The sequence below is a fragment of the Zonotrichia leucophrys genome, unplaced genomic scaffold (assembly GCF_028769735.1).
Source record: "Zonotrichia leucophrys gambelii isolate GWCS_2022_RI unplaced genomic scaffold, RI_Zleu_2.0 Scaffold_52_357736, whole genome shotgun sequence".
NCBI lineage: Eukaryota > Metazoa > Chordata > Aves > Passeriformes > Passerellidae > Zonotrichia > Zonotrichia leucophrys.
This window is the reverse complement of record NW_026992257.1, coordinates 255,276-280,292: the sequence shown is the minus strand read 5'-3', so window position 1 is coordinate 280,292 and position 25,017 is coordinate 255,276. Positions and strand designations below refer to the sequence as shown.

At 45.0% G+C, this 25,017-nt stretch overlaps 1 protein-coding gene across 4 annotated transcripts in view; it reads right to left on the bottom strand.

Moving 5' to 3' along the window:
* Positions 1-25,017, bottom strand: part of LOC135460514 (DDB1- and CUL4-associated factor 12-like) — an 84,056-nt gene that overhangs the window by 22,239 nt on the left and 36,800 nt on the right. For 3 of the 4 annotated variants that reach the window (XM_064737373.1, XM_064737375.1, XM_064737376.1), the window contains exons 8-9: positions 14,389-14,573; positions 13,391-13,634 (exon numbers count right to left, since the gene is read on the bottom strand). In XM_064737373.1, coding sequence (XP_064593443.1) covers positions 13,476-13,634; positions 14,389-14,573 — 344 coding nt within the window. In that variant the 3' untranslated portion in view covers positions 13,391-13,475. Of the gene's footprint in view, positions 1-13,390; positions 13,635-14,388; positions 14,574-25,017 lie in introns of those variants that run through there. The other variant, XM_064737374.1, reaches the window with a different exon arrangement.

Genomic DNA, 25,017 nt, shown 5'->3' with positions numbered 1-25,017 from the left:
GACTCCGCAGCCCGAGAACGGACTCGCAGTACCTCAGAGAAGCTTTGGCAGCCGTGCATCCAGCTAGAAGGGCTTTGGTTGCATCGCCCTCAGCTAGAGACTTTGGGAATACTCCCAGAAAAAGTTTCGTGGACTGTTCGGCGCCTCTGGAAAGCCCGGCTTCATTTTGGTGAGCAGATTTTCCAGAGGAAGAACAGGGGAGCCTCTCTCGCCCAGAGGTCCTGTTCGGTGAGGGACCTGCCTGTACCCAGCCTACAGCTTCCATTTCACGTGAGTATCTCTGCTTTCGGTAGAGCAGAAGTTCAAAACCAGACTCTGCCGTGAGTTCTGTTCCTTTTTGCCTTTGCATTTTTGGCTGCGCAGCCCCACAGACGGGAATTCATTGCGTTCCAGGCTTTTAGCTTTCTGCCGCGTTTCAATGTCTTTTGGAATTCGCGCCGGAGCGGGATCGCTCTCTGCCCTTCCCCCCCGGCTCACCACCGTGCTCAGCTATCTACACGTGTTAGGAGACTCACTTTCTCTCTCGGTGCGGGGGAGGGGGGGGCTCTCGGCACTCTGCTCCGCAGAGGACTCTCTTTTGCTCTCTGTGCGGGGGAGGGGGGGGGGCTCTCTTTCCACGTGGCCGGAGGATCTCTCTCGGTGCGGGGTCGGGAGTGCTCTTTGCACACGCGGCGCGGCGGGGGGGGGCCCCGGTTTTGGCTTGCCACGTGGAGTGGCTGCTCTCTCTGCTCTGCGGGGGGGCTGCATTCCACAGCGGGAGAGGCTTTGTTTCTGCCTCGGCTCGGCAGGGCGTGCCCTGCTGCTGCTGCCCGGGAATTTTAAAAGCAGTACATACAGCTGCATTGTGAAGCTTTTGGCTGCTCGTTATCGCTTTATATCTGTGGGTTTTTTTAGAAATTGGTAGCTGATTTTAGCTTTGTTTTTGGTCAGGCGAGATTAAGTGCTTTGCTTTTTACATCTAACATGAGTTCCATACTTAGCATTGTACAAAGGGGAGTGTATTTTAATATTGTTAGCATTTTAGTCAATGGCAATGTGAAATTCTCTAAAGGAAAATTGAAACAGTTTATAAGATGGCTTTTTCTGCAGTTCCCAAACATTTCCCCTGAAGAAATCCACAATATTCAATTCTGGGATAAAGTTGGGAATGAATTGATAACCTTAGGACAATCTAGCAAATCACCCTCAGCTAAATTTGTGTTCTAGAGTTTACAAATTCGAACAGCATTGCTCAAACAAAAGAAAATGGAGAAAAAGCCAAATGTAAAGCCATGTACCTCTGGTGTCCCTGTTTCTCCCTCTCCTAGCTCAAAAACCCCTAAACCTCTTTACCCTAAACTTGGTAGCTTTCCAGAGAGCAGTGATGTCCAAAATGGCCCCCAGTCCCTAGGGGGTCCACAAGATGGTGGATGCCACGTGGCATCTTCCCAAACCTGGTCTTCTTCTTCCCAAAATCCTCTTAAACATCCCGAAATTCCTGCCCCATCCCCCTCTCCTTCTGTTCCTCGTCACACCTTCCCCCCCTTTCCTGTAGTACCCTCGGCTCCGCCCCTCTACTCCTCCCAGGGGGCGTCTGCTGACGTGATGTCACCAGGCGTCCCCGCCCCCTGCCAGCCCATTGCCCCCCCCCTTGTTCCCACGGTTGCCCCGCCCCCTGCCAGCCCCTTGTCCCTGCCCCCTGTTCCCACGGTTTCCCCGCCCCTTGCCGGCTCCCTGTCCCCGCCCCCTCCCCGGGTTCCCACGGTGGGGACACACCCACTGCCTGTCCCCAAACCTGTAGCTGTGATCCCAATGCTTCTGATTCCAGGGATACAGAGCAGGGGACAGCAGACCCAATGCACAGTCCCATGTTGTCACTAGCTCCTGTTACGTTTCAGCCTGCAGCTCAGGGAGGAGCAGCCCCTACTGCCAATTGGAGTTCTTTTGGACGACAATTGATTACAGAGATCTGTAAATCTCATAAGGAATATGGTCCACACAGTCCATATTTCCGTGGCCTTTTAAATTCTGAATTGAGTAGGACTGTGGTAGTCCCACATGATTTAAAACAGCTTTTTTCCTGCCTCATGACCTCCACAGAATTCAAATTATGAGAATCGGCATTGAAACAACTGCTAAAAGATGCTCTCCCAGGCTTACAGGCTGATCCAAACACAGCGAAAGACAACAGTGGTAACCCTATCACCATTGAGCACCTCTGTGGTGAGGGCCAGTGGTCTTCTCCCTCAGTCCAAGCTGCTGCAATTCCTGCAGAAACACTCGAGAAGGTAAAAGAAGCAGCTGAAAAAGCATTCTTTTCCCTACAACCTGAGGGGCCTTTGGAGCCCTATAGTAAAATTAAACAGCTACCATCAGAGCCCTTTTTGAAATTTGTAGAAAGGCTAACTAGAGCCATTGAAATACAGGTTAAAAAGGAGAATGCTAGGGAAGCAATTTTAGAGGAAATGGCATTTACAAATGCAAATGAACAGTGTCGAGCGGCAATCCTGAGCCTTCCTATGGAACCTTCCCCTACACTAAAAGATATGCTTCTAGTCTGTAACAGGAAAGTGCCTCTGATGAGTGTGGCTGAAGACACCAGACCAAGGCTGCTGCCAAGACCACCTCAGCGTGTCGCTGTTGCCAGCCCTGCGCCTTTTCCCTCAGCACAGCAGTACCCTGGGCAGCAGCGGAGACCAGCGATGGTTGAGCCCACTAAACCATGCCTGCTTTGTAATAACCTAGGACACTGGAGTAACCAGTGGCCCCTGAAAAGGCAATTTGATGAATTTAGAAATGGCAGGGGAGGAGAACTACAAGCCCTCCCTAGGGGTCAACAACAGAAAAAGTGAAAAGGGAGCGCCCGCCTGCCAGGCGTGCAGACATAAAAAGAGCAGGCCAAAGGAATAAGGGTAGCAAAACAAATCAAGCGTGCGATAATATTAACATTTGTGTAAGTGAAGCAGGTGCTTCAAAGACCAAGTCTGCTAGTCCACTGTTGAAGGTGAAACAAAATAACCTTTGATATGATTTAAGTGATCCTATATTAACCACATCTTCTGTCAATGAGCCTTACAGGTTGCAGCTGACAGAGTCACTCCACCTGAAGGACACTGACTGGCATTTTGTCTCTGTAAATCCTGAACAGAAGGGTACTTGGAACCGAATTCGTTGTAAGTACATCGTCATTGGGGACACCAAAAACACACCACAAGAGATCAAAATTGCTCCGGGTATGACAACATCAGATCCCAAGCAATTTGTTCTCGGCCTGCACTGTTTCCACCCACCCCTGTTTCTTCCCAAGGGACAAATTGTTGCTCAAGCTATCCCTGTGCCATCTTTACCTGAAAATATCGAAAAACAAGGGCCCACAGTCGCCCGGGTCCAAGTTATTGGGAAAGAGAAACCCAAATTGTGGTGCAGTGTCAGTGGGGGTGGGGAGTCTAAATGCATTGAGATGCTTGTAGACACAGGTGCAGACTGCACAGTGATTCCAGTACAAGACTGGCCATCACACTGGCCTTTACAAAATGTTGCTGGTCACCTTCGAGGTGTAGGAGGTCTGCAATTGGCAAGATAATCCAAAAGCATTATTCAATTCGAGGGTCCAAACGGACAATTGGCAAATATCCGTCCATTTGTGTTAGATTATTCGGAACCTTTGTTAGGGAGAGATTTAATGGCCCAGTGGGGTGTCACAATTGATATTCCAGACTCTCCACAGCATTTTTGTGCAGCAGTCATTGAACAACAGCGCCCCACCCAAAAACTGAAGTGGAAAACAGACAAACCAGTTGATGTGAAACAGTGGCCACTCAGTAAACAAAAAATAAAGGTGCTTGAGGAACTAGTAGAAGAGCAACTAAGAAAGGGCCACATTGTGGAGACCATGTCCCCATGGAACTCTCCAGTGTTTGTCATCCAAAAAGCTGACAAAAAGAGGTGGCGACTCCTCTGTGACCTCCGACAAATTAATAATGTAATTGAAGATATGGGTTCTCCCCAACCTGGTATGCCATCCCCAACGATGCTTCCCCAAGATTGGAAATTAGCTGTTATTGATATTAAAGATTGTTTTTTCCAAATCCCATTGCACCCTGAAGATGCACTGCGTTTTGCATTCTCAGTCCCTTCTATCAATTTAGAAGCTCCTATGAAAAGGTACCATTGGACTGTTCTTCCTCAGGGATTAAAGGTATCTCCAGCTATCTGCCAGTGGTAAGTCTCTTCCCTGCTTTCCCCAGTGCGTGCAGCCGCAGAGAAGGCCATCATCTCTCATTATATGGATGATATCCTTGTGTGTGCCCCCAATGATGATTTACTCACACATGCGCTTGACCTAACGATCGATGCATTGATTGTTGCAGGGTTCGAGCTCCAGGAAAAGAAAATTCAAAAGATGCCACCTTGGAAGTATTTGGGCTTAGAAATTGGAAATAGAACCATTGTTCCTCAAAAACTAGAAATCTATCCAAGGATCAAGACCCTTGCGGATGTCCACAAGTTGTGTGGGTCTTTGAATTGGGTAAGACCATGGCTTGGTCTGACTAATGAAGACCTTGCCCCTCTTTTCAATTTATTGAAAGGGGGAGAGGACCCAGGTGCTCCTAGGTCTATTACCCCAGAGGCACGGAAAGCTCTAGAAAAGGTTCAGATTGCAATGTCCACAAGACAGGCCCACCGATGCCGGCCTGACCTGCCATTCAAATTTATCATCCTAGGTAAGTTGCCACACCTCCATGGAATTATTTTCCAGTGGGAGGAAAAACAAACACCTAAGGCAAAGGACACACCAAAAAAGGACCGGGACCAGAGGGACTCTCTCTTGATCATAGAATGGGTTTTCCTCAGTCACAAAAGGTCCAAGAGACTGACAAAGCCTCAGGAGCTGGTAGCGGAACTGATCCGGAAAGCAAGGACCCGGATCAGGGAGTTAGCAGGATGTGATTTTAAGTGCATTCACATTCCAGTTGAGTTAAAATCAGGTCAAAGTACTATGAAAATACTGGAACAATTGTTTCAAGAAAATGAAGTGTTGCAGTTTCCTCTGGATTCCTACTCAGGACAATTTTCGGTAGCGCGGCCCGCTCACAAATTGTTTGAACAAGATGTTCAATTTACTTTAAAATTAACAACTGCTCTAAGTAGGAGACCTTTAAAAAGGGCTCTAACTGTCTTTACAGATGCGTCCGGGAGGTCCCACAAGTCCGTTATGACTTGGAAGGATCCTCAAACCCAGCAGTGGGAGACGGACATTGCTGAGGTGGAAGGTTCACCTCAGGTTGCTGAATTGGCTGCGGTTGTTAGGGCTTTTGAAAGGTTCTCAGAACCATTTAATCTGATTACAGACTCTGCATACGTGGCAGGAGTAGTATCCAGAGCAGATCAAGCAATACTGCAAGATGTATCTAACATTGCATTTTTTGAATTGCTCTCAAAACTGGTAAAGTTAGTCACTCACCGAGAGCAACCATTTTATGTGATGCATGTCAGGTCACACACTGACTTGCCAGGGTTTATCGCTGAAGGCAACAGAAGGGCAGATGCTCTTGCTGCGCCTGCAGTGATGGCCACTCTCCCAAATGTTTTTGAACAGGCAAAAATCAGCCACCAGCTTTTCCACCAAAATGCACCTGGCCTGGTTCGTCAGTTTAACATCACTCGAGAACAGGCCAAAGCGATTGTGGCCACGTGCCCAAATTGCCAACAACATGCACTCCCTACAGTGAGTACGGGAGCAAACCCAAGGGGACTGAACAGTTGTGAACTGTGGCAAACAGATGTAACACACATACAGGCTTTTGGACGGCAGAAATATGTTCACGTTAGTGTAGATACCTTTTCTGGAGCGGTCTATGCTTCTGCCCACACAGGAGAATCATCTATTGATGCTATTAAGCACCTCTTACAGGCTTTTTCTTTCATGGGCATCCCCAAGGAGCTGAAAACTGATAAAGGGCCTGCGCATAAATCCAAGGAATTCGGGAGCTTCCTGCAGCAATGGGGAGTAGAGCACAAAACTGGCATCCCGTACTCCCCTACAGGTCAAGCCATTGTAGAAAGAACTCACCGTGATATTAAAAGGGTCCTGGACCAGCAACAACAGGTTCTGAAGGTAGAACCTCCCCACATCCGGTTATCCAGGGCGCTATTCACAATCAATTTTCTGAATTGTTCTTTTGACAGCCTGAACCCACCCATCCTACGCCACTTTGGGGGGAGCAGTCATAGGCTGATGAAAGAAAAACCTCCGGTTTTAGTAAAGGACCCTGAGACTTGGAAAATGGTGGGACCTTACAAATTGGTTACTTGGGGACGTGGATACGCCTGTGTATCCACCCCCTCTGGTTTAAGGTGGGTTCCTTCCAAATGGGTAAAGCCCTATGTTCCCAAAGTCTCAGAGAAATCTGCAGAAGCACCCCAGGTTGCTCATGCTGCCTGGAGAAGGAAACGTCGCACGCGTTCTCTGGAGGAAATTCCATTTAAGCCTCCTATCTGGAATAGTTTGTAATATATGTTTGTCTCAAGTTTTTGTACCAGTTTAGATCCCACTGTTCGTGTGTAGCCTCGAGACGCCATGAGACCGAGCCTGCTTCTCGTCCTACTCGTGATCATCCCACCTGCGATCTCCTACATAGTACCGCAGCCCAAACCACATATGGACTACCTTGACAAAGGTTCTCGGACAGCAACAGAGAAACTGACAACGGGCTGAATGGACTGTTCAAAAGCTGGGGACTCGCGGGCTGGTTGGGATCTGTTCTGAAAACTGTGTTTTTAGTGCTGTTTATTTTAGTTATAGTTATTGTAGTTGTTAGCATTGGTTTTGGACTGATCAAACGCATGGTTCTCAAGTTAATTTCAAGCTCATCCCCCCCTCCTGAGGTCTACCATTTGAAAGCCCTCAGTGCTCCAGTGGATGACCTGGAAGCCTCAGTGGAAAACACTGACCCTCCTGTAGAAGAAGAACCGATTTACCAACCATGGTTTGGCAATCATTCTGCACCATAAACACAGTCCTCTTCTTTTTAAACAAAACTAGGGGGAGATGTTGTGGTGTGTTTTTAGCTTCCGGGTCCCTTCCTCAGGTGTGCCAATATTCCCTTCCCCCTCGCCCCTTGCTGAGTGTGCCCTGTCAATCAGGTTTAACATACCAGCAAGGCGTCGTGTGGTTGGTCCCTCAGGCCTGGGGGACATTGGATAGGTGTCCCTAGTCCCTTGAGACCCTGCCCCTTTCACCTGGTTGGTAGCTCACCTGTCCCCTCCCCTTCCCCTGTCCCGGAGCTTAAAAGGTTAATCAGACCATGCGGCCTTATTCTGGTTGGAGCAGTTGCCCCGGTTCAGACCTCTGTAACCATGGAATAAACATCTGGACAACCCTCCAGCAGAATCCTCTCCTTTTTTCTCTTCACCATCGCCAGAAGCTCTCTCTCCTGAGGTAAACGGAGTCCCTGACAAGCCTGGACTTGCTCAGTGCCCTGCTGCAATCTCCAGCAGCCGAGGTATCTCTGGGGTAAAGCACCACAGAAGCCGCCTTTGGCTCAGCAGCGAGCACCACACTGACCCAGGCACCATCTAACTGGTATATTGGGATTCTTATTCCAATAGGGCTGGCCAGAGGATCAGCTTGACCTGCATCACACATAGCTCTGCAATGGTGTTCTTAGGAACAAGCTGTACCTCAGTTCAGTAATTTAGTCACAGCAGCAATTGCAATAGAAGCTAAGAACTTCTCATACACCTTGAAAATGTAGATTTATGGAAAATAAAGTTATCAGACCACCAGAAATAGATCTCAGAGCTCCCACCTAGCTGCTGAAAGATGCTGCTGCTTTGCCAAGATGCAGTGACAGTTCATCTGTTCTTGGTTTCTTGCAAGCAAAGAAAACAGATGATCTCTATCAAAGCCTGCTTTATTTCACATCTGCACCAGGTGAGGGATATTAATTCACAAGGTCCGTAAGTGCCTCTCATCTGAGGGGCAGAAATTAAGACGCCAAACCACCACTTGACATAGCTGGATCATAACTTTAATCTGTTAATTTTGCAGCTGCAAGGTATATACAAAGCAAGTGCTCAGGTGCAGTAAGAGGATGAAATTCTGGAGAAGAGTAACTGAACATAAATATCTTAAGGATTAAGATAGAAAAAGCAGCCAAAGACTTAAAATAGAGGCAGCAAATATAGCCCCATAATGCAGTTCAGGAGTTCCCCTCATTAAAGAAGTCACAAGTTGCCCACAATGTGAATGTAACCTTTGTGGACAGACTAAGTCAAGTAAGATCACTAGGTACTCTTGCTATGATCTTAAAAATGGATCTATGTAGAAAATGAACAACTGAGACTAGGATGCAACACCTATTAACTGTTCTGTGGTAATTTATTCACCTTGGACTAACACAAGCAGCACAGATGAGAGGAACCAAACAAATGGACTCACTTCATTATCGCAATCCCAGAAAGCACCCAAGGAGAGCACTACCAATTCTCCCTATCAGACTTGACTGTACAAGGGAAAAAAATGGAGGAATTATCAGAAATAAGGTGAAGAGGGTGAACACCACCCTCATTTCTCTGCTCAAGCCAGTACTGCAAAGTAGCTTCTGCTTCCTTAGGAAGGTCTATCACATAACACCCAATTGTTACTGAGACATTGCTACCCAGTAGAATCTATGATTTTATTCGTCACCTCATTCCTGGTAATTTCTCCATCTTTCTCCCTTGTATAGTCAAGTCAACCAGGGATAATTTTACTACTGAACCCATAGTTAAGTCACTGGGTTTGATTACCTGTGATTATGAATACTGAAAATGCAATACCCAAAGATACCCAAATTAACATGGTAGTTCACTGAAAAGAGCTGAGCAATAAAATTAACTAGTTTCTACACTCATTGGCAGCACAGAAGATCTTTTCTCTGCTTCAAGTGCCTAATGTGAGATAAACTAGAGTCTGTTCCCCCCCAGAAATAGACTGTTACTCTGTAATCCTCCCATTAGTGAAACATGTACTAGGGCAATTACCCAGTTCTCCGGTCTGAGCAAGCCTCAAAGGTCTGCCCAGTTAAAAAAAAAACCAACAAATTAAAGGTCTCAAGCATGGCTTGACAAAATGCCAGCAAGCCCATTTCTGCTTAACAGAGGTCACCTCTGCAAGTACAATATTGTAGGAATGTGCCCCCTGTTGACAGAGTGACCAAATTATTCTTTGTCTGCTTAAAAAGGCAAAAAGCCCAGAAGTTTCTCTCGCAAATTAAGTACAAAGACACCTCATAGGACCTTTGGGACTTTGCCTCAGACCTGGGGCTGTTGGACTGGACAGAGGACAAGAGGTCCCGCCTAGGTAATTCACTAGAAAAGGAAGAGAACAAAGGAAATAATTGCTTTTGTGGGGTGTTTTAGCAGGAGAAAGGACCTCTTGCCCCTGGCTCCGTTTTTCTCCATAAGAGCTTTGTTATTTTGCCTTTTATTAAACCTTTTCCTGTTTCCAACACTGCCTCAGAAGCCATTCTGCTAATTTTATACCCTTCTGGGTAGCTGAGCTATCTCGGGTGTGATGGGTTTCGCTGAGAGCTCATAAGACCTGGCTCGAAGAGTAACACATCACAATATTGCTACAGTAAAAAGCTGGGATGATTTGGGGTGGAGGAGGCAACTTGTTAAGAAACATTCAAAAAGACAGCCCAAAAATGCAAATGCTAATGGGTCTCAGCAAAGCACAGCAAGACACAGTGAGCACAACTCAGTCACCAGACTGCATTTCATGTCATCTGCTATTTGAACACCAGGGTGCATTCAACTTGCCTCCATGAAGAGATGAGAGATACCCTGCTGTACAGTCATTCCTGCACTTCAATGGCAAACCACTGCTTCTCACACCATGATCCTGGATTTCAACTGATTTCTAAACCAGTAGGGAAAAAAAATCAATTCAAATAAGAAAACCTGTCTTTTCATCCCATTTCTCCTATGACTTCTATTTGGACAGCTGGCATATCATCACCTTTCTCTGCCTCTTTTTCTAACCTTGACTAGACCAAAAGGGACATATGACCAACCACAAAATACTCTGAAACGTAACTTCTATAATTCTGTATTTCTACAAGCATTTAAAACCACTGAAACAGTATTATGGCAGGGGGTTCTCAGGGTCTATCCAACCCTGGCTGCTGTAGGTGTTCGGATAGCAAAGTCCTAAGCACAACCTGTCCAGGTCCCTCAGGCAGGCCCCCAGCCGCAGGCAATCTTAGCAAGCAGCTCATCTCTTAAGTGAGATCAGCTCTTTGGTGAATTCAGCTCTTTAGTGATTTCAGCTCTTTGCTTGCTAAGTGCCTCAGCAGACATGGGGAGAGAGAGGAGAAGGCTGTATGAGGTTCCACAGATGTGTCTTTATTGGCAGCTTCTGCGAAGGGTGACAGTGACTGCTCTTCTGCTGACCAGCGCAGAAATAGGGGTTTATATAGGGTATAGGGGTTTTGGGAAACAATCCAATAGTAAGGGTCAAGGCAAATATGACCTATGGTCTTACAGAGAGATAACAAGGGTCTGAAGGTGGAAGAGGGGCTTCTTTGGTTCAGTCATCATGACTAGGCATTTCTTATCTTAGGCAACTGACAACCAGGGAGGCCTTGCAGGCCCTGTGGCTGCTACAAAACAGGCTAGAAATTAAGTTCTCTCTGGCCCAATTTGTGTTCTTGCAGCACTTTATCTAGTTTGTTCCCAGTTTTTTTGGGGGGATTTTCATACAGCAACAAGGATGGCTCCCTCCCCATGAGAAGTTATCTTTGCAAGAAAGCAGCACGAAAGCAGAATACACAGAAGCATATGAAACTTGAGAAATTTTACATCATTGTCCAGATTTTTCTGAGAATTGTCCAAAGCTTCTTATGCAGAAAAAAAGTGAGGAAAAGGGCACTCACACTACCAAGCTTTAGGACCACACACTGAGGTATTTGTAATCAGTTGGCAGAGAGGGACACGTTCCAGGGGTGCCACGGTGACCTCTTCAATAACCTAGAGACTCTGCTGACTCTGCAGAAAGATCAGCCTCCATGTTTAGAGGCTAGAGCTTAGTCCATAAAAATACCCTTTTTGCCCCTTCACCCAGACCTGGAATATGCGTCAGATTTATAGATCAACATCAGGGCTAGGGTTTCCAGATCAGTAATTTTCCTTTGGCACTGCTGACACTAAGCACCTAACTAGTTGTTTCAGCAGAATTAGAGAACACTCAGAGTCAAGTGTCTAGTTTCTGTTGAAAAGAGGGGGGGAAAAAGGCACCTCAAACCAAGCCAAACAAAACAACTAACCAGAAATTGTTCCCTGTGACAGCATGATCTGACATGGTAGCCGGAGGAATAATCCCAGAAATACACATACTGCCATACTTCACCAAGATTTGTTTTTCTCTGTATACTTCCACTTTTCAAAACCCCTAAAATAACCTGAGGTAAATTGCCATCACAGAACAACACAGGCACCATTACATCTTTAAAAAATAGCCAACAGCTCTAAATAAAATAGTAGCTCTTTTGCTACTCCATAGTTTATAGTTTCACCATGAACTGATTCAGTTTAAGCAACCAACCCACAAGGGAAGTAGAATTATGAAACACCATAAAAAAGATCTGTTTGTGAAGTACCCATGTCAGTGCTCAGTGTGAGTAAATTATACTTCTGAGACAGGTGAATGTCTGGGAGACAACAGGATTTTTCATCAGGATGGGAGGGAACTGCATTCCTTGCAGGATTTTCATCCAAGTGTCCTCTACCAACCAGAAATTAAGCCCAAGTCTCACTGCTTGGCATTACTGATGAAAATATAGAGTACAAAGATGAGAGGGACCACAAAGACACATGCGGACTAGTTCTAGGCAATCTGGCAGGAACTGCACATTGGGGATTAGAGCTACTCTACAGTGGTGGCTGTGATCTCCAGCAGACACAGAAGAACAGAGCATGTCTCAGCTTTGTCATTCTTCTCAGCTTCAGCCAACTACCTATTTGGTACCACAGCAGTGAGATACAGGCACACTCTGCTCCACTGGTGACAAGGGCATGGGAAAGGCATTCATCCCAGCAGAGGACAGAGGTATCAGTGACAAGCCAAGCTTGGTGCCTGCCAAAAGGCTAGGAGGAGTACCCTTGAGTCCTGCATTTTAGTGAGTATTAGGTAAGACCATCACCCTGGAATGCACATGCTTCATGGTTGGACCTGAAGGGCGTTGGACCTGAAGGGCATTGGACCTATTCTCCCCACCCAGTCCCACATGAAGTTTGTGGGAGTTTGATCGCAGAAGGCAGCAGGGGATTCAAGGAAACCTGAGCCTCTCCTACAGCAAGCAAGATGACAACAGATGCTGCTAGCTCAATGTGAGCTAACAGCAAGTTATCTTGCTACATGGAAAGATTCCAGCTAGCATTAGACAAGTCCAAGATGCACTCTTTACCCTCAGAGAAAAAAAACCCAGTTTATTTATTCCATTGGCATATTAGAGGAGATGGCCAAACAGAACAGCTAAAATGGGAAAAGCTTCCACAACCTGGGACAAAAAGAGGTCCTGGGTTTTAGGCAGTTTATGAAGAACCCATGAGCTACCACAGCAGCATACTAAGGAATCTTGACTCATCTGAAAAATTGATCGATTTAGTTCATTTTGAAGGACAAGAATACTCACGTCCCTAGCCCTCATTTCCTCTCAGCACCTCTGCAGGCCCTCAATGTAATGTCATCATGCAATAGCCACACCGCAGAACAGCCTATACAAACTCCAGTTGTGCAAGCTGATTACTGGGAGAAGCAGAAAAGGAACAATGGATAAATTTTCTTTTGGCACTGCTGAAAACTGCAATTCAAATACAGATGCATTTTTTAAAACTCCTGCACTTTGGGCTTGATGGGCAATACCCCAGAGGAATCTATCCCTGGGCTCCAATGAGTACATATTAAAATGACCATACTCCTCTATGTATAAACTGTGTCATTAGACTTGTACTTTTAAAAAATAAGATTAACCCAGACTAGGGCCAGGCTCTATAGATAAGCTACTACTTTATCTCTTACAAATATTTTTAATATTTTTAAATTACAAGCAGTCCTCACTTCAGGTAATGGAACTGCCAAAATATCTGAAGACACACAGCCCCTAGACTTTCACAGAAAGTCCAGCAGCAATTATGCTATAAGAAGGAATCCTATGTCACAGCAAAGAGGAGGAGGCACGTGGCTAAGACAGCCTAAATGTGGGAGAAGAGTCATTTGGAGTAAATACAATAAAAAAGGATTTAAAAACCCCTTTATATAAAAGACTAAGCAGGTTAAAGTAAAAATAATGGTTCAAAAACATGTACAAGAGTGTTGGAGACCAACAGAAAATTGCCTAAAAATAACTTGCATTTAAACCAGAAGTCAATGGCATCACACAATTTTGTTTTTAAAATGGTAAAGAAAAGTAGAAATCTGTGTCAAGATCAGCATTTATGAAGAGTTATCATTAGCTCCAGAGACCAGCATAATTCCCATGAAGTCCTGATGGAAGGGGGCCTCCTGCCACAAAGAGTTTCGTTCCAGATGAGTCGTAGCAGTGGGTATAAACAGCATTTGGGAAGAAATGTATGTCAGAAAAATAATTTCTCCAGGTTTCATCATGATTCTGTTAAAGGAAAGTTTAGATTATTACTGCTGCCAAACAAACCCAAAAACCTTGTTTCACAAAAGCAGAAGGTTGTTTTCAGAGCCTAAAAAGGGATCTTCTCTGTTAATACTCCTGAAGCTTCAGACAGATCAATAACAATGTTGTCCTGAAGATTTTTCTGGGGACATTGGGGCCAAACATTGGAGAGGGGAGATGAAGGGTAGGGAAGATATTTTCATCAGTTTTTAAAGTTACATCACAGTGATGAAAAGGATAATAGAGAAAAGTTAGACAAAGCCATTAACTGCTTTATGATAACATACAGGAAACTGAACTCAAGTGCCTGCCATGGCATTACCTCAGGAGGACAGTTTCTAATACTGCACACAATTAAATCTCTCTTGCTTTGAGTACCACATTAGAGTAGCACATTTTTAAAGGAAGACAATGAATTTTGTGTTTGGGGTTGTGAAAACTAGAAGTTAGATTGCATTAGAAAATATGAAGATATAAAATCTAGTTCATTTATGAATCAGTGCATAAGAAAAGTACTCAGTATGCCTTACACTTGAGCAACCAATCATTCAATACCCTTTCATAAAGCTTTTATAGAGAGCAATACTGCAGCACTTCTTGCTTTTCAAGATTAGCGTTATTATTTACATGATCACTGTTTGACTGGGACAAATTTCATATAATAGCTTCCATTACTACAAAAAGAACCAGTGTAAACTCCTGTGTAAAGGGTTTCCTACAACTACAAGATACTCACCAGCCAACCTTTCCCAGTAGTCAACTTTAAAATTTCACTTCCTCCTAATTTTTGCTTCTGTCCATAGCAGGCATGTGAGGGCTTTTCATTTAAGAACCTCTGGGCTCGGATATCATAAAATAATAGGGAACCTTGCCCCGTTCCCACTGTGATGATGTGCTCATAAAAGCTCACCGATCGAATACCTGCAAAAAGAGAAGGGACATAAAATGCAGTAATGAAAATGGATGCTTTGGCTCTGTGGTGCTGCTTCTTGATGTCTAAAATTTTCTTTAAGAGGAACTACCTACTAATAGTATTCTCCATAACACACAAGTTTGGGCCACGCACTGCTATGGAGCAGTTCAGACAAATCTCATTGATGCTATTGAAACAGCAGCTTCAATTACATATACTACTTCCTTTCTTTTCTGATGCCATCAGATACACTGATGATGTATAGTAAGAAGCTTAATTCTCAGCAGGCCCCAGCTCTGACAGATAAACAAATATCACAAGCCATTTAGGATCAAAAGTAGTTTTGTTTTGCTCACAAGCCTCTAAGCGAACACACCATGAGTATGTGAGCAGCAGACAGAGGAAAGAACACACTGGTTCCCTCCACAAGCTCACACCCTATCTAGCTATCTGCCAAGATGTGATAAGTGACTACGTGAGAAAAATTACTGTTTCAGCTGCTATCAAGTGCATTTTGCTGGTCAAGAGGCTAGCTGTAAGCAAGTATAAGCACTTGTCACTTTGCTGCTAAGACAGATCAGGATTTTAAATAATTTTGAGGCTGTCCCTGCTCAAATAATCTCATACCAGCACACCTTACTTCATAGCTAGTACTTTTAGCACTTTACCCAGCAATAAAAACAGACTAAGAATACTACAAGCAAAGCACCACCATGTTACACCAGCACATGGGAAGCTACAAGTTTCCAATCCAAACAAAACATTCTAACACAATTCAGTTATGCCATTAAATTGAGCAAAATAATACATTTTGTTTTCACAAAATCTTAATCTGAAGCCTCATCTTCAGATTAAGATTCAGATTAAGCTTCCTTCCCTTGGAAATAGTCTTGAGGAGATTCTGTATGTAGGAAAATGTATTTGCAAAATGTCCTGTCATCTCTATTGTGCAAAAGGTTTGCTCAGTATAAGTACTCTAACACAAACAACTCTTCTATGCAGATTAAACCCCACCACATCTATGCTACTCTTTGTTGTACAACATAAAGGCAGGTTATAAACCCTACAGCTTTTTAAGCCCTCTTTAAAGTTCCACTGAATTACAGCCTAAACAAGCATTCAAACAGGAAGGGAAAAGAGTGAGTTAGGCCAGATACATCCATGTGTCAACTGCTGTCACTGTACCAAGTGGGGCTAAATGTCACAAAACTTTTGACATACTGGAATATAACCAGCAGTACATGTGACAGCAGACATCCAAGGGGTGTAGATGTAGTTTACCCTTCCCCTCTGTACAGAGTCCTAACTAGAAACACATCCTCATTCTTCCATCTCCACAACCTGAAGTTACATCCACAGCCACCAGCATCTGTTAAACACACTTAGAACAGGCAAGGTCACATTGTTGTGTTCTAGATATGAGGTGAAGTCTTGGCTGCAGGCTTAATAGGTGGGAAACCATTGTGCAAGTCTCACACTTGCTGAATCTCTAATTCAGAGAACTACAAATGCATCTGAGCAAGTTGGGAGACATCTCTTCCTCTTCATTGTTGTCCTGAACCAGGTTCTTTCACCTGGTGTGCAAGAAGCCAATCCTCACAGAGTCAATGTATTTGATTTATTTACAGCTCTGACCAGAAAGGGGTACTGGGTTGTAGATCCACAAAACCAGCACACTGAGGCACACAAAGGCCTACTTAAAAAGTTACAACATTAGGCTATTAGCACATCTTACTTAAGTCACTACTTGCCTAAGTTTCTATTGGCTTATCCTTTCTCTGTTGCGCTTTAAAGGCATAGTGTCCCAAGAAATCATGGCACATGCTCGATGAGTAGTGGTCTTTTTGTGAGTAGAGGGTGCCTGAGCTAGGGATGTGTTTTTTATTATTATAATGAGCAAAGTTCATCATTAGGGCAAGTTCTCACCACAGAACCAGTCAAAACTGGGGGTTGATTGTCTCATCATTAAACATCCTGTATAAGAAAGGTATTATCTTCTTTGTTTTGCCTCCTCTTCAAGGACTTAGTCCATCAGTTTTCTGTCTTCTATATTCCCATGGTTATTGCTTCTATTGCTTAACTGCTTTGGATGGAATATGAAAGAGATGGCATATACTTTTCAATGCAATTAATTAATAAAGCTATAAAATACAAACCAACTGTGAATCTTTCTCTAACAAAAAAAAAATTGAAGGAAAACTGAAGGAATCCATTTTGTACTCACTACTAAGTGGATGTTTAGGACAGGCCTTCAAGAACAGCACTTCAAATTGGCTCCTAAGGGGCTGAAGTACCTCAGATTAATCATTCCCATCAAACTAAAAGCACCACCTGTGCCTAGAACTTATCACAGTAAGCTCTTCTACATTTCCAGCACCCTACCACCTGTGGGCCTGGACTATTTGGGTCAACAAATTGAGTCTTACTCCTCAGAGGCAGGGAGCTCTAAAAATCCCAGAAGGAAATGAAGATGCAGTAGCATGTCCTACACAAAGAGTAGACACAGTCTGTGCTGTGCAAGCTTTGTCCACTGCATTAACATTGCTGCCTTCAGGATTATAAAGTCACAGGCACACAACATTGCTCTGCAGGCCAATCAAGCAGAAAGAAGTCACTCTCACAGATCAAGAACTACAGTCCAGGGCCTGCACTTTCCTGTATAGCTGCTAAGAAAAGCAACTCTTACAAGATGCACTAAAAAGCATTTGCTACCTTCTCACATAGAGGAGACAGGGTTATACTAGGTAAAAAACACCCTCAGTTTCAGTCTTACTAAGTGACATTTCTCTGATCTGCTTTTGTATACAGCATTAATGAAGTTAATATGGACTTACCATGTCCAGCAGTTGCATTTAGAAGCTGAAAGCACATTCAAGTAACACTTCAAAGCACTTTAAAAGTTAACCCCGATTTTAGTCTGCAAATCAATAAACAGCCTACTTTCTAGAGGTGTTGCACCATTTCAAGTCCCAGTGAGATCAACAGAAAGTTGAAACACTCAGTATTTTGGGAATTAATATTACTTAAGTGCCTCCACCACTACCCACACACACCAAAAAAATCTACTTTGCAGAATAGAAAACAGTATTGAACAAAGGTTTTCTCTAGACATGAACTAGCACCCCAGAGATACTCTCTACACATAAGTCATCCCCTCAGCAGGGATGATCACATAATTAAAGACAGAAGTTTTTAGCCACCAGTCACCACTGGGCACCACACTCCCTTGTCCTGGTATTTCTTCCTTATGATACTGAAGGGTGACCGTTGGAACCCTGGATGCTGAGACTTTCTGTGCTGACAGGCACTGATCCCCAGGAGAGCACTGCATTTGACCTGAGGCCATGGAACTGGCTTCCAAAATTGATTGATAGCACTGAGACTACGGGTGTGTAGTTGGTTAGAAGTGTGTAATATCACAGGGTGGAAAACTTAGTTTTGGGTTTTTAGTATGGAGGTAGATAGAAGACAAGATGGGGGATTTTGGGCGTTGTCTGATCTCCTTCTTGTTCTTCATTTACTCCATTTTCTGCAGTGTTGGTGGCGCAGAGTGATTGGTTAGAAAGAACTGCAATGCAGATGTTGCGTGGACAGACAAGTAATTAGTAACTGGTAGAAAGGTAGAACAAAAGTATGTTTTAAGAGTTAATTGGACAAAATAGCTTTAAAAGACCTTGAACCTGTGAAAAATGTTTTTGTGATTTGTGTCAATTGGCAATGGAATCAGCAAATGCTTGTATCTGCTGTGTCGAAAGTGGATGTGTTCCCTGGGATAATTAAAAGAACAGTTTTGAAACTTTTTGACCGAATAGCCAAATAAAGCATTGAAATAGAAGTATAGTAGAGTAAAGAGATGAGGTAGCAAGATGACTGATGCTTAGAATAAAATAGAGGAAGTTGTGGTAAAGCTAAGGGATATTGTAACAAAGCAACTAAATGAGTATGTATAATAAAAACCATGATGCACTTGACAAAAATCATGTAGCAGACACCAGTAAGACCTCCCTCCAGACAACCACAAGAATGACAGGAAGCCATCGACCACCTGGAAAGATTATGAAATTGCCGACCCCAGCTTATTGATATTTGTTGACTTGGACTAATACAAGCACACTGGAAAATGCTTTGTAGGCTTAAAAACAGTATATATGTTATGAACAAAAATTTGGTTAATATTTTTTTTGTGAGAGGGAGTTACAGGGACGCAGCCAGATCTGTCTCTGCCAGGGTTCTTAGTGCTTTGTTATTGTAATACCGGGTCGTTGTAGCTTATCTCCTCTTTTGTATTACTAAAAGCCCTGGCTGGGGCGAGGTAATGGCCCTTCTCTGAGACAGTAACGGGTGGGGACCTTCCCAAACAGTGAGGAGAAGAGACCTAGAGGGAGGGGTTATGCAAAGTGACTCCAAGACCAGCAGGCTTTGGGACCTCGACTCCAAAATGCAACGAGAAACCCCCAAAAACAATGAGCCAAATAAGAATTGAGAGACTAAAGTGGTGTCTGGACATGAGGAGACGATTGCTGAGCCTGCAGAGATGTGGAGTCCCTCTCGCCCTGAGCAGAGAGTCGTCCCAACGCCGGGATCAGGTGGCCGCCGAGGCTGAGAGGACCAAGATCTGACGGGGACATCACGCCCTAAAGGCTCCCACGAGGACCGGATTCCCCGGCTCTGCCCCTAGTGGACAGAGCTGCACATGTCCTCCTCCTCTGAGTCGCCCTGGGAGATGCGACGGGGACTGCAGCCCTGCCGAGCCGCCCAATCCTGAGCTGATCACTTTTAATAAAGGCATTAAAAAGGAGAAGAAATCTCCTGGCCCTGTTTATTTCATATATACTCTGGTGAACTTGTAGTGGTGTGTGCTGTGAGTGGAGCAGTGACTCCTCAGCCACCCAGCGCTGCTTGCTTGCTTTCTTTAAAATAAAAGATATAGAGAAATAAAATTCGGTTCGGCTATCAAAATTTTATATCAAACCTGTGTGTCTTGTGATTTTTGGTGCCTTCTCTTTGTATGCTAAGTCTGAAATGTAGACAGCGTGCTGAACTTCTGATAAGAGAAAAATTAAGAACAATCTGAAGACTGAAAAAAACAGAAGTCCCATCTGTCTCTCAATACTGGCACAGAATTTTGAAGGGGTCTCCCCAGCAGGGGGATCCTCGGGGAGGGTTTCCACAAACTGGTGCCCCTGTGTAAAAGTGCGAACTCGGCAGGAAGAGATTGTGCCAGGACTCTCCTTGACGAAAGCCAGGAGCCAGAAAAATTCCTCCGGAGGTGAATATCTCGGCGTCTTGGACACTTGGAAAACCTGGTACAAGGGAGCCATATTTCTGTGAGCTGCTGGTTGGAGCACCGACAGATACCCAAGGATGACAGACCCATTAGGGTCGGCTAAGCTGTCAAGGAGCCAAAATGGGGGGTAACGTCTCAAAAACAGAGGCAGATGTCGTTAATTGTAGTATATGGTAGAGATAATTAATGCTGTAAAAGCAGATATATATGTGTATAAAATATTGTGAAGATTCAGAGTTATGCCTCTGACCACTCTGGCTGGGAACAGAGTTCTATTCTTATTGTAACCAGTTCCAAGACAACGTTAAGATAATATCAGGTCTGTTACCGTATGAATGGGACGATCCCAGGCTATTACAGAGGATTTCATCTCGCACTTACACCTGGGAGATAGCATCTGGACCTTCCTCGAATGGAATGTCTCGAGGAGCTCACACGACCTGCACCTGGACATGATTTCATCGCGGTACTCAGGAACTGGTATCATTCTATTACATGTGAATGCAGCTTCTGCCTGGATACTCAGACATTCCTCTGCATCTCCGGATTGGCCTTTGTCTGTTCCTACACCTGTATGGATCCAACTCTACATGTGAAGGGACACAAAGAAATATGTGGTCATCCCTGCCCCAGGCAGAATAAACTGTATATGTTATGAAGAAAAATTCGGTTGATATTTTTTTTGTGAGAAAGAGTTACAGGGACGCAGCCAGATCTGTCTCTGCCAGGGTTCTTAGTGCTTTGTTATTGTAATACCGGGTCGTTGAGGCTTATCTCCTCTTTTGTATTAGTAAAAGGCCTGGCTGGGTGGGGTGTATGGCCCTTCCCCGAGGCAGTCCGCTCTTCCAACATAGGGAAGACACCTGAGAGGGTGGGGGGGGTTATGCAAAGTGACTCCAAGACCAGCAGGCTTTGTGAGACCACGACTCGAAACCCACAGAGAAAACCCCAAAAACAACGAGCCAAATAAGAATTGAGAGACTAAAGTGGTGTCTGGACACGAGGAGCCGATTGCTGAGCCTGCGGAGATGCAGAGTCCCTCTCGCCCTGAGCAGAGAGTCGTCCCAACGCCAGGACCAGGTGACCGCCGAGGCTGAGAGGACAACATCTGATGGGGACATCACGCCCTAGAGGCTCCCACGAGGACTGGATCCCCCGGCTCTGCCCCTAGTGGACAGAGCTGCGCATATCCTCCTCCTCTGAGTCGCCCTGGGAGACGCGACGGGGACTGCAGCCCTGCCGAGCCGCCCAATCCTGAGCTGATCACTTTTAATAAAGGCATTAAAAAGAAGAAGAAGTCTCCTGGCCCTGTTTATTTCAGCTGGGGGCGCTCGTCCGGAATAGCCACGTCGAGAGAGGACTCAGGACTGGCCATCTTGGAGCTCCAGGACAGCTGGCTACCAGGACCAGAGAGATCATGTCAGGACCAGCGACACAGAGGAGCACCGGAACACCGGATTGGTGAGAAAGCCGGTGGCGGGAGCGGGAGACGTGCACATGTGTGTGTGAATGAGACGAAGGCCGGCAGCCGGACTTTCGAAGTGATAGTGGACCTCTCAGTACCGCGGTTCCGTGCTTTCGCAAGAAAGCCGGCCGGGAACAGGGGGCGGAGCTTGGAATTAGCGTGAGTGAGTCGTCTCCCAAGGGGGAATAAAGGGCCCCCCCCCTCCGGGCGTGCGGAGGGAATATTTGTATGAGTGGCACGCACCCAAAATAGGCCCTGACAGAGGGAAGTCAGGCAGATTTGTCAGTCCCGAGAAGGATTCGGGTAGCATTTGTAAGTCTCGAGAAGGATCCACGTAAGATTTTGTCAGTCCTGAGAAGGATTCGGGTAGCTCACAAGCCCTGCAGGCAAAGTCAGTCCTGGCACAGGAGCCAGGCACAAACCCCAGCAAAGGAGGCTGTGGTTTGCTTTTAAGTCCTGATACAGTGAAGCCTAAAAATTGGTGGGTTAGGCAAACTAAAATTCAGGCAGTTGTTTTTCCTGACTGAGGGAGTCAGGCACGACCCGGATTCTTAGGCCGAGGCTTCGTGTGTTCAAGTCCCGATAGATGTAAGACCTCACGTGGGGAAAGTTGGGCAATTAAGAGATCGGGCAGTTGTTTCAGTATAAAGTCCTGAGCATCAGGCAGAAATGTGAAGTTTCAGTGGAGGAGGCTGAAGCTCCTCAAAGAAGGTTCTTTTTGAAATTACCGGTCAGTAAAGGCACCTTTGGGATTTTTTTTACTGTTAAGACCTGTAAAATGGGAGGGTGTAATAGTAAAAAGACCGGCAAGAGACTGAGGTATATACATCCCAGTAGTCCCTTAGGAGAACTGTTAGTAAAATGGGATTCCATAGAGGCCACGGAGGGATTAGATAAAGTGAAAATGATCCGTTATTGTATGGAAGTGTGGCCAGAATTAGAGTTACAAGGAGGATGGCCTTGGTGTGGGACAAAGGATAAGTGGATGTGCCAGCTATTAAATAATTATCTGACAGCTCGAGGGGATACTGATCCTGAGCAATTATTGTATGTAGCCTGCTGGTTAAAGAGCGCTGTTGTGGATGAAGGGGTGCGAATCTGTAAGGTACAGAGGAAGAAAGAGGGGAATGAAGGAGGGGATGATAGGACTAGTAAAAGATGGGATCCCCTGGATTATTTGCCTCCTTCTGCCCCTCCACCTTATAATCCTCTTCTTCAAGCACCTCAAATGGCAGGTCCGGTTCTTTCCCCGGCTGCCATCTCACTACCACCTGCTCAAACCCCTCCTTCTACCTCTTCAGCTTCCGCTATGATAAACCCAGTATCCCCTCCAGTTCCTTCTGCACCACCACAAGTGCCTACTCCACCTGCTGCATTCTCCACCCCTTCTCCAGCTGCACTTAATATCCACTCAGGCTCTTCTCCCCCTCCTATTGCTGTCCCTTTACCTCCTCCTAGTTGGGGCACAAATGTCTCCTCGCCCGATAAACAGCTATCAGCAAATATACCTGCTGATGGGCAGAAAGTTCAGGGTAACCCAGATATCCCTCAAAGTAGTTTGGCATCTGAAGATGGGCCGTACTGTAGCACCAGATCCAAGACCTCCAAGGCAGAGAGACTCTTTCCCCTCAGAGAGGTTCCTATGGGAGGAGTAGTGGGAGGTGTTGGCTTTGTGAATGCTCCCCTAACTGCTTCTGAGGTGAGAGGATTCAAGAAAGAGTTGGGGCATTTAGTTGAGGACCCAGTGGGCATAGCTAACGAAGTAGATCAATTTCTAGGTCCAAATATCTACACGTGGGGGGAGATGAATTCCATCCTGAGTATATTATTTTCTCCAGAAGAGGTCCAGATGATTAGGGTGGCTGGCATAAGAATTTGGGAGAAAGATAACAGTCCAGGACCCCAGGTGCCATCAGGCGAACAGAAATTGCCACTAACGGATCCCAGCTGGAACCCTAACCAGGAGGAGGGGAGGAAGGCCATGATGGAATATAGGTCTTTGATAATACGGGGGATCAAAGAGTCAGTTCCCAAAGGAACTAACACCCAATTGGCATTTGAGGGCATGCAGGAGAAAGATGAAGCTCCTGCTGCCTGGCTTAATCAACTAAGGCGGAACTTCCAGTCGTACTCTAGAATAGACCCAGACACCCTAGAAGGTCAAATGCTACTAAAAGTCCAATTTGTTACCAAATCTTGGCCTGATAAAAGGAGGAAACTGGAAAAGATGGAAGACTGGCAAGAGAAGGACATAAATGAGTTATTAAGAGAGGCATTGAAAGTGTATTTAAGGAGTGAGGAAGAAAAAGCAAAGGCCAAGGCTAAGATCATGGTTGCTGTAGCTAGAGAAAGTGCAGGGTGGGCGGGACCACCACCAGGAGGAGGCAAGGATAGGCCTCTTGTACTGTCAGGTGCAAAAGGGATAGAGACACCTCAAGTCCCTTTGAGAGAACGACATTGCATTACTGTGGAGAGCCAGGACACACCAGGAGGTTTTGTAAAAAGCTCAGTCGCGATGTGGCAATAGCCAGGGAACAAGATAATTTAGGGAAGATCCTTAGATGTGACAAGTAAAGGGTCAGGGGCTTTATACTTTAGGGGATCCGATGCAACATCTAGATGAGCCCTTGGTAAACTTTGAAGTGAGACCCCTAAATGAAGAATTAGAATTTTTGGTTGATACAGGAGCAGATAAGTCCTGTCTCAACAAAGTAACATCTGAAGTTAGACAAAAATCCAGCTAGGTAGAAAGGATATCCAATACCACCAAAACTGGCCAGTAAGACTTAACTTATAATAAGTGGTGTGAAAGTAAAAGGTACCTTATTGTTGTCTTCTTGTGTGTGTGAGAGTGAGTTACAAGCAAAGTCAGCCTCAACTTCCCGGGCAGGTGGGAAGGGGGCAGTGGAAGTGTGTGTGTGTGACCTGCAAAACCAGAATAGTGCTGCCCAGATGTGTGAGGGAGCTGTAGCTGTAAGAGCGTGAGTGACACGCAGACAGCCTCACAGGTGAATGTGCACCAGAGGCAACCAGAGTCTGGGCCCTTCCAAGAGGCTCAGAGATACTGAGACCTGTGGGCCAACCCCAAGGTGAGGGGGGGCTATAGGGACCCGTGATTTTCTAGCAATAATTTTGTGTCTTAAAGGTGTGGAGGAATGTGTAAAAGTGAATGAGAAATGAGGGAGCGAATATAGACAAATTAGAATAGAAGTAATGTAGATTATGCATTACAAGTTTTACCACATCTCCTTAGAGGGAAGTGTATTGTGTAGAAAAATGGTGTAAGGAAAAAAAAAAAAAAAGAGATAAAGTGTAAGGGGTTGAAAGAAGTATTTAAGCTGTAAGTGAAAGTAAGAAACAGAAGCAAGAGATAAATAAATAAGATCTTGAAAAATAAAACAGAAAACCAGTGAATTAAATACACAGAAAAATAGGAGAGTAAAAGTACTTTGGGAGTTAAGTTAGCTGAGAAATACAACTCCTTCCAAAATACAGAGTATGTAGAAGTTGATGAGAGAAACATACAAACTATGGAAAAAGAGAAATTACTGATAACATTAAACAGAGAAACTGAGTTTTGATAAAATCACTAACAGCAGACCATTAATGCCTGTGTTTGAAAGCCCGTTTCAGGTATTCTTCATTAATAAGACAGTTGGACTCACATCACTCTCACCCCTGGCATTGGACCAGGATTCAA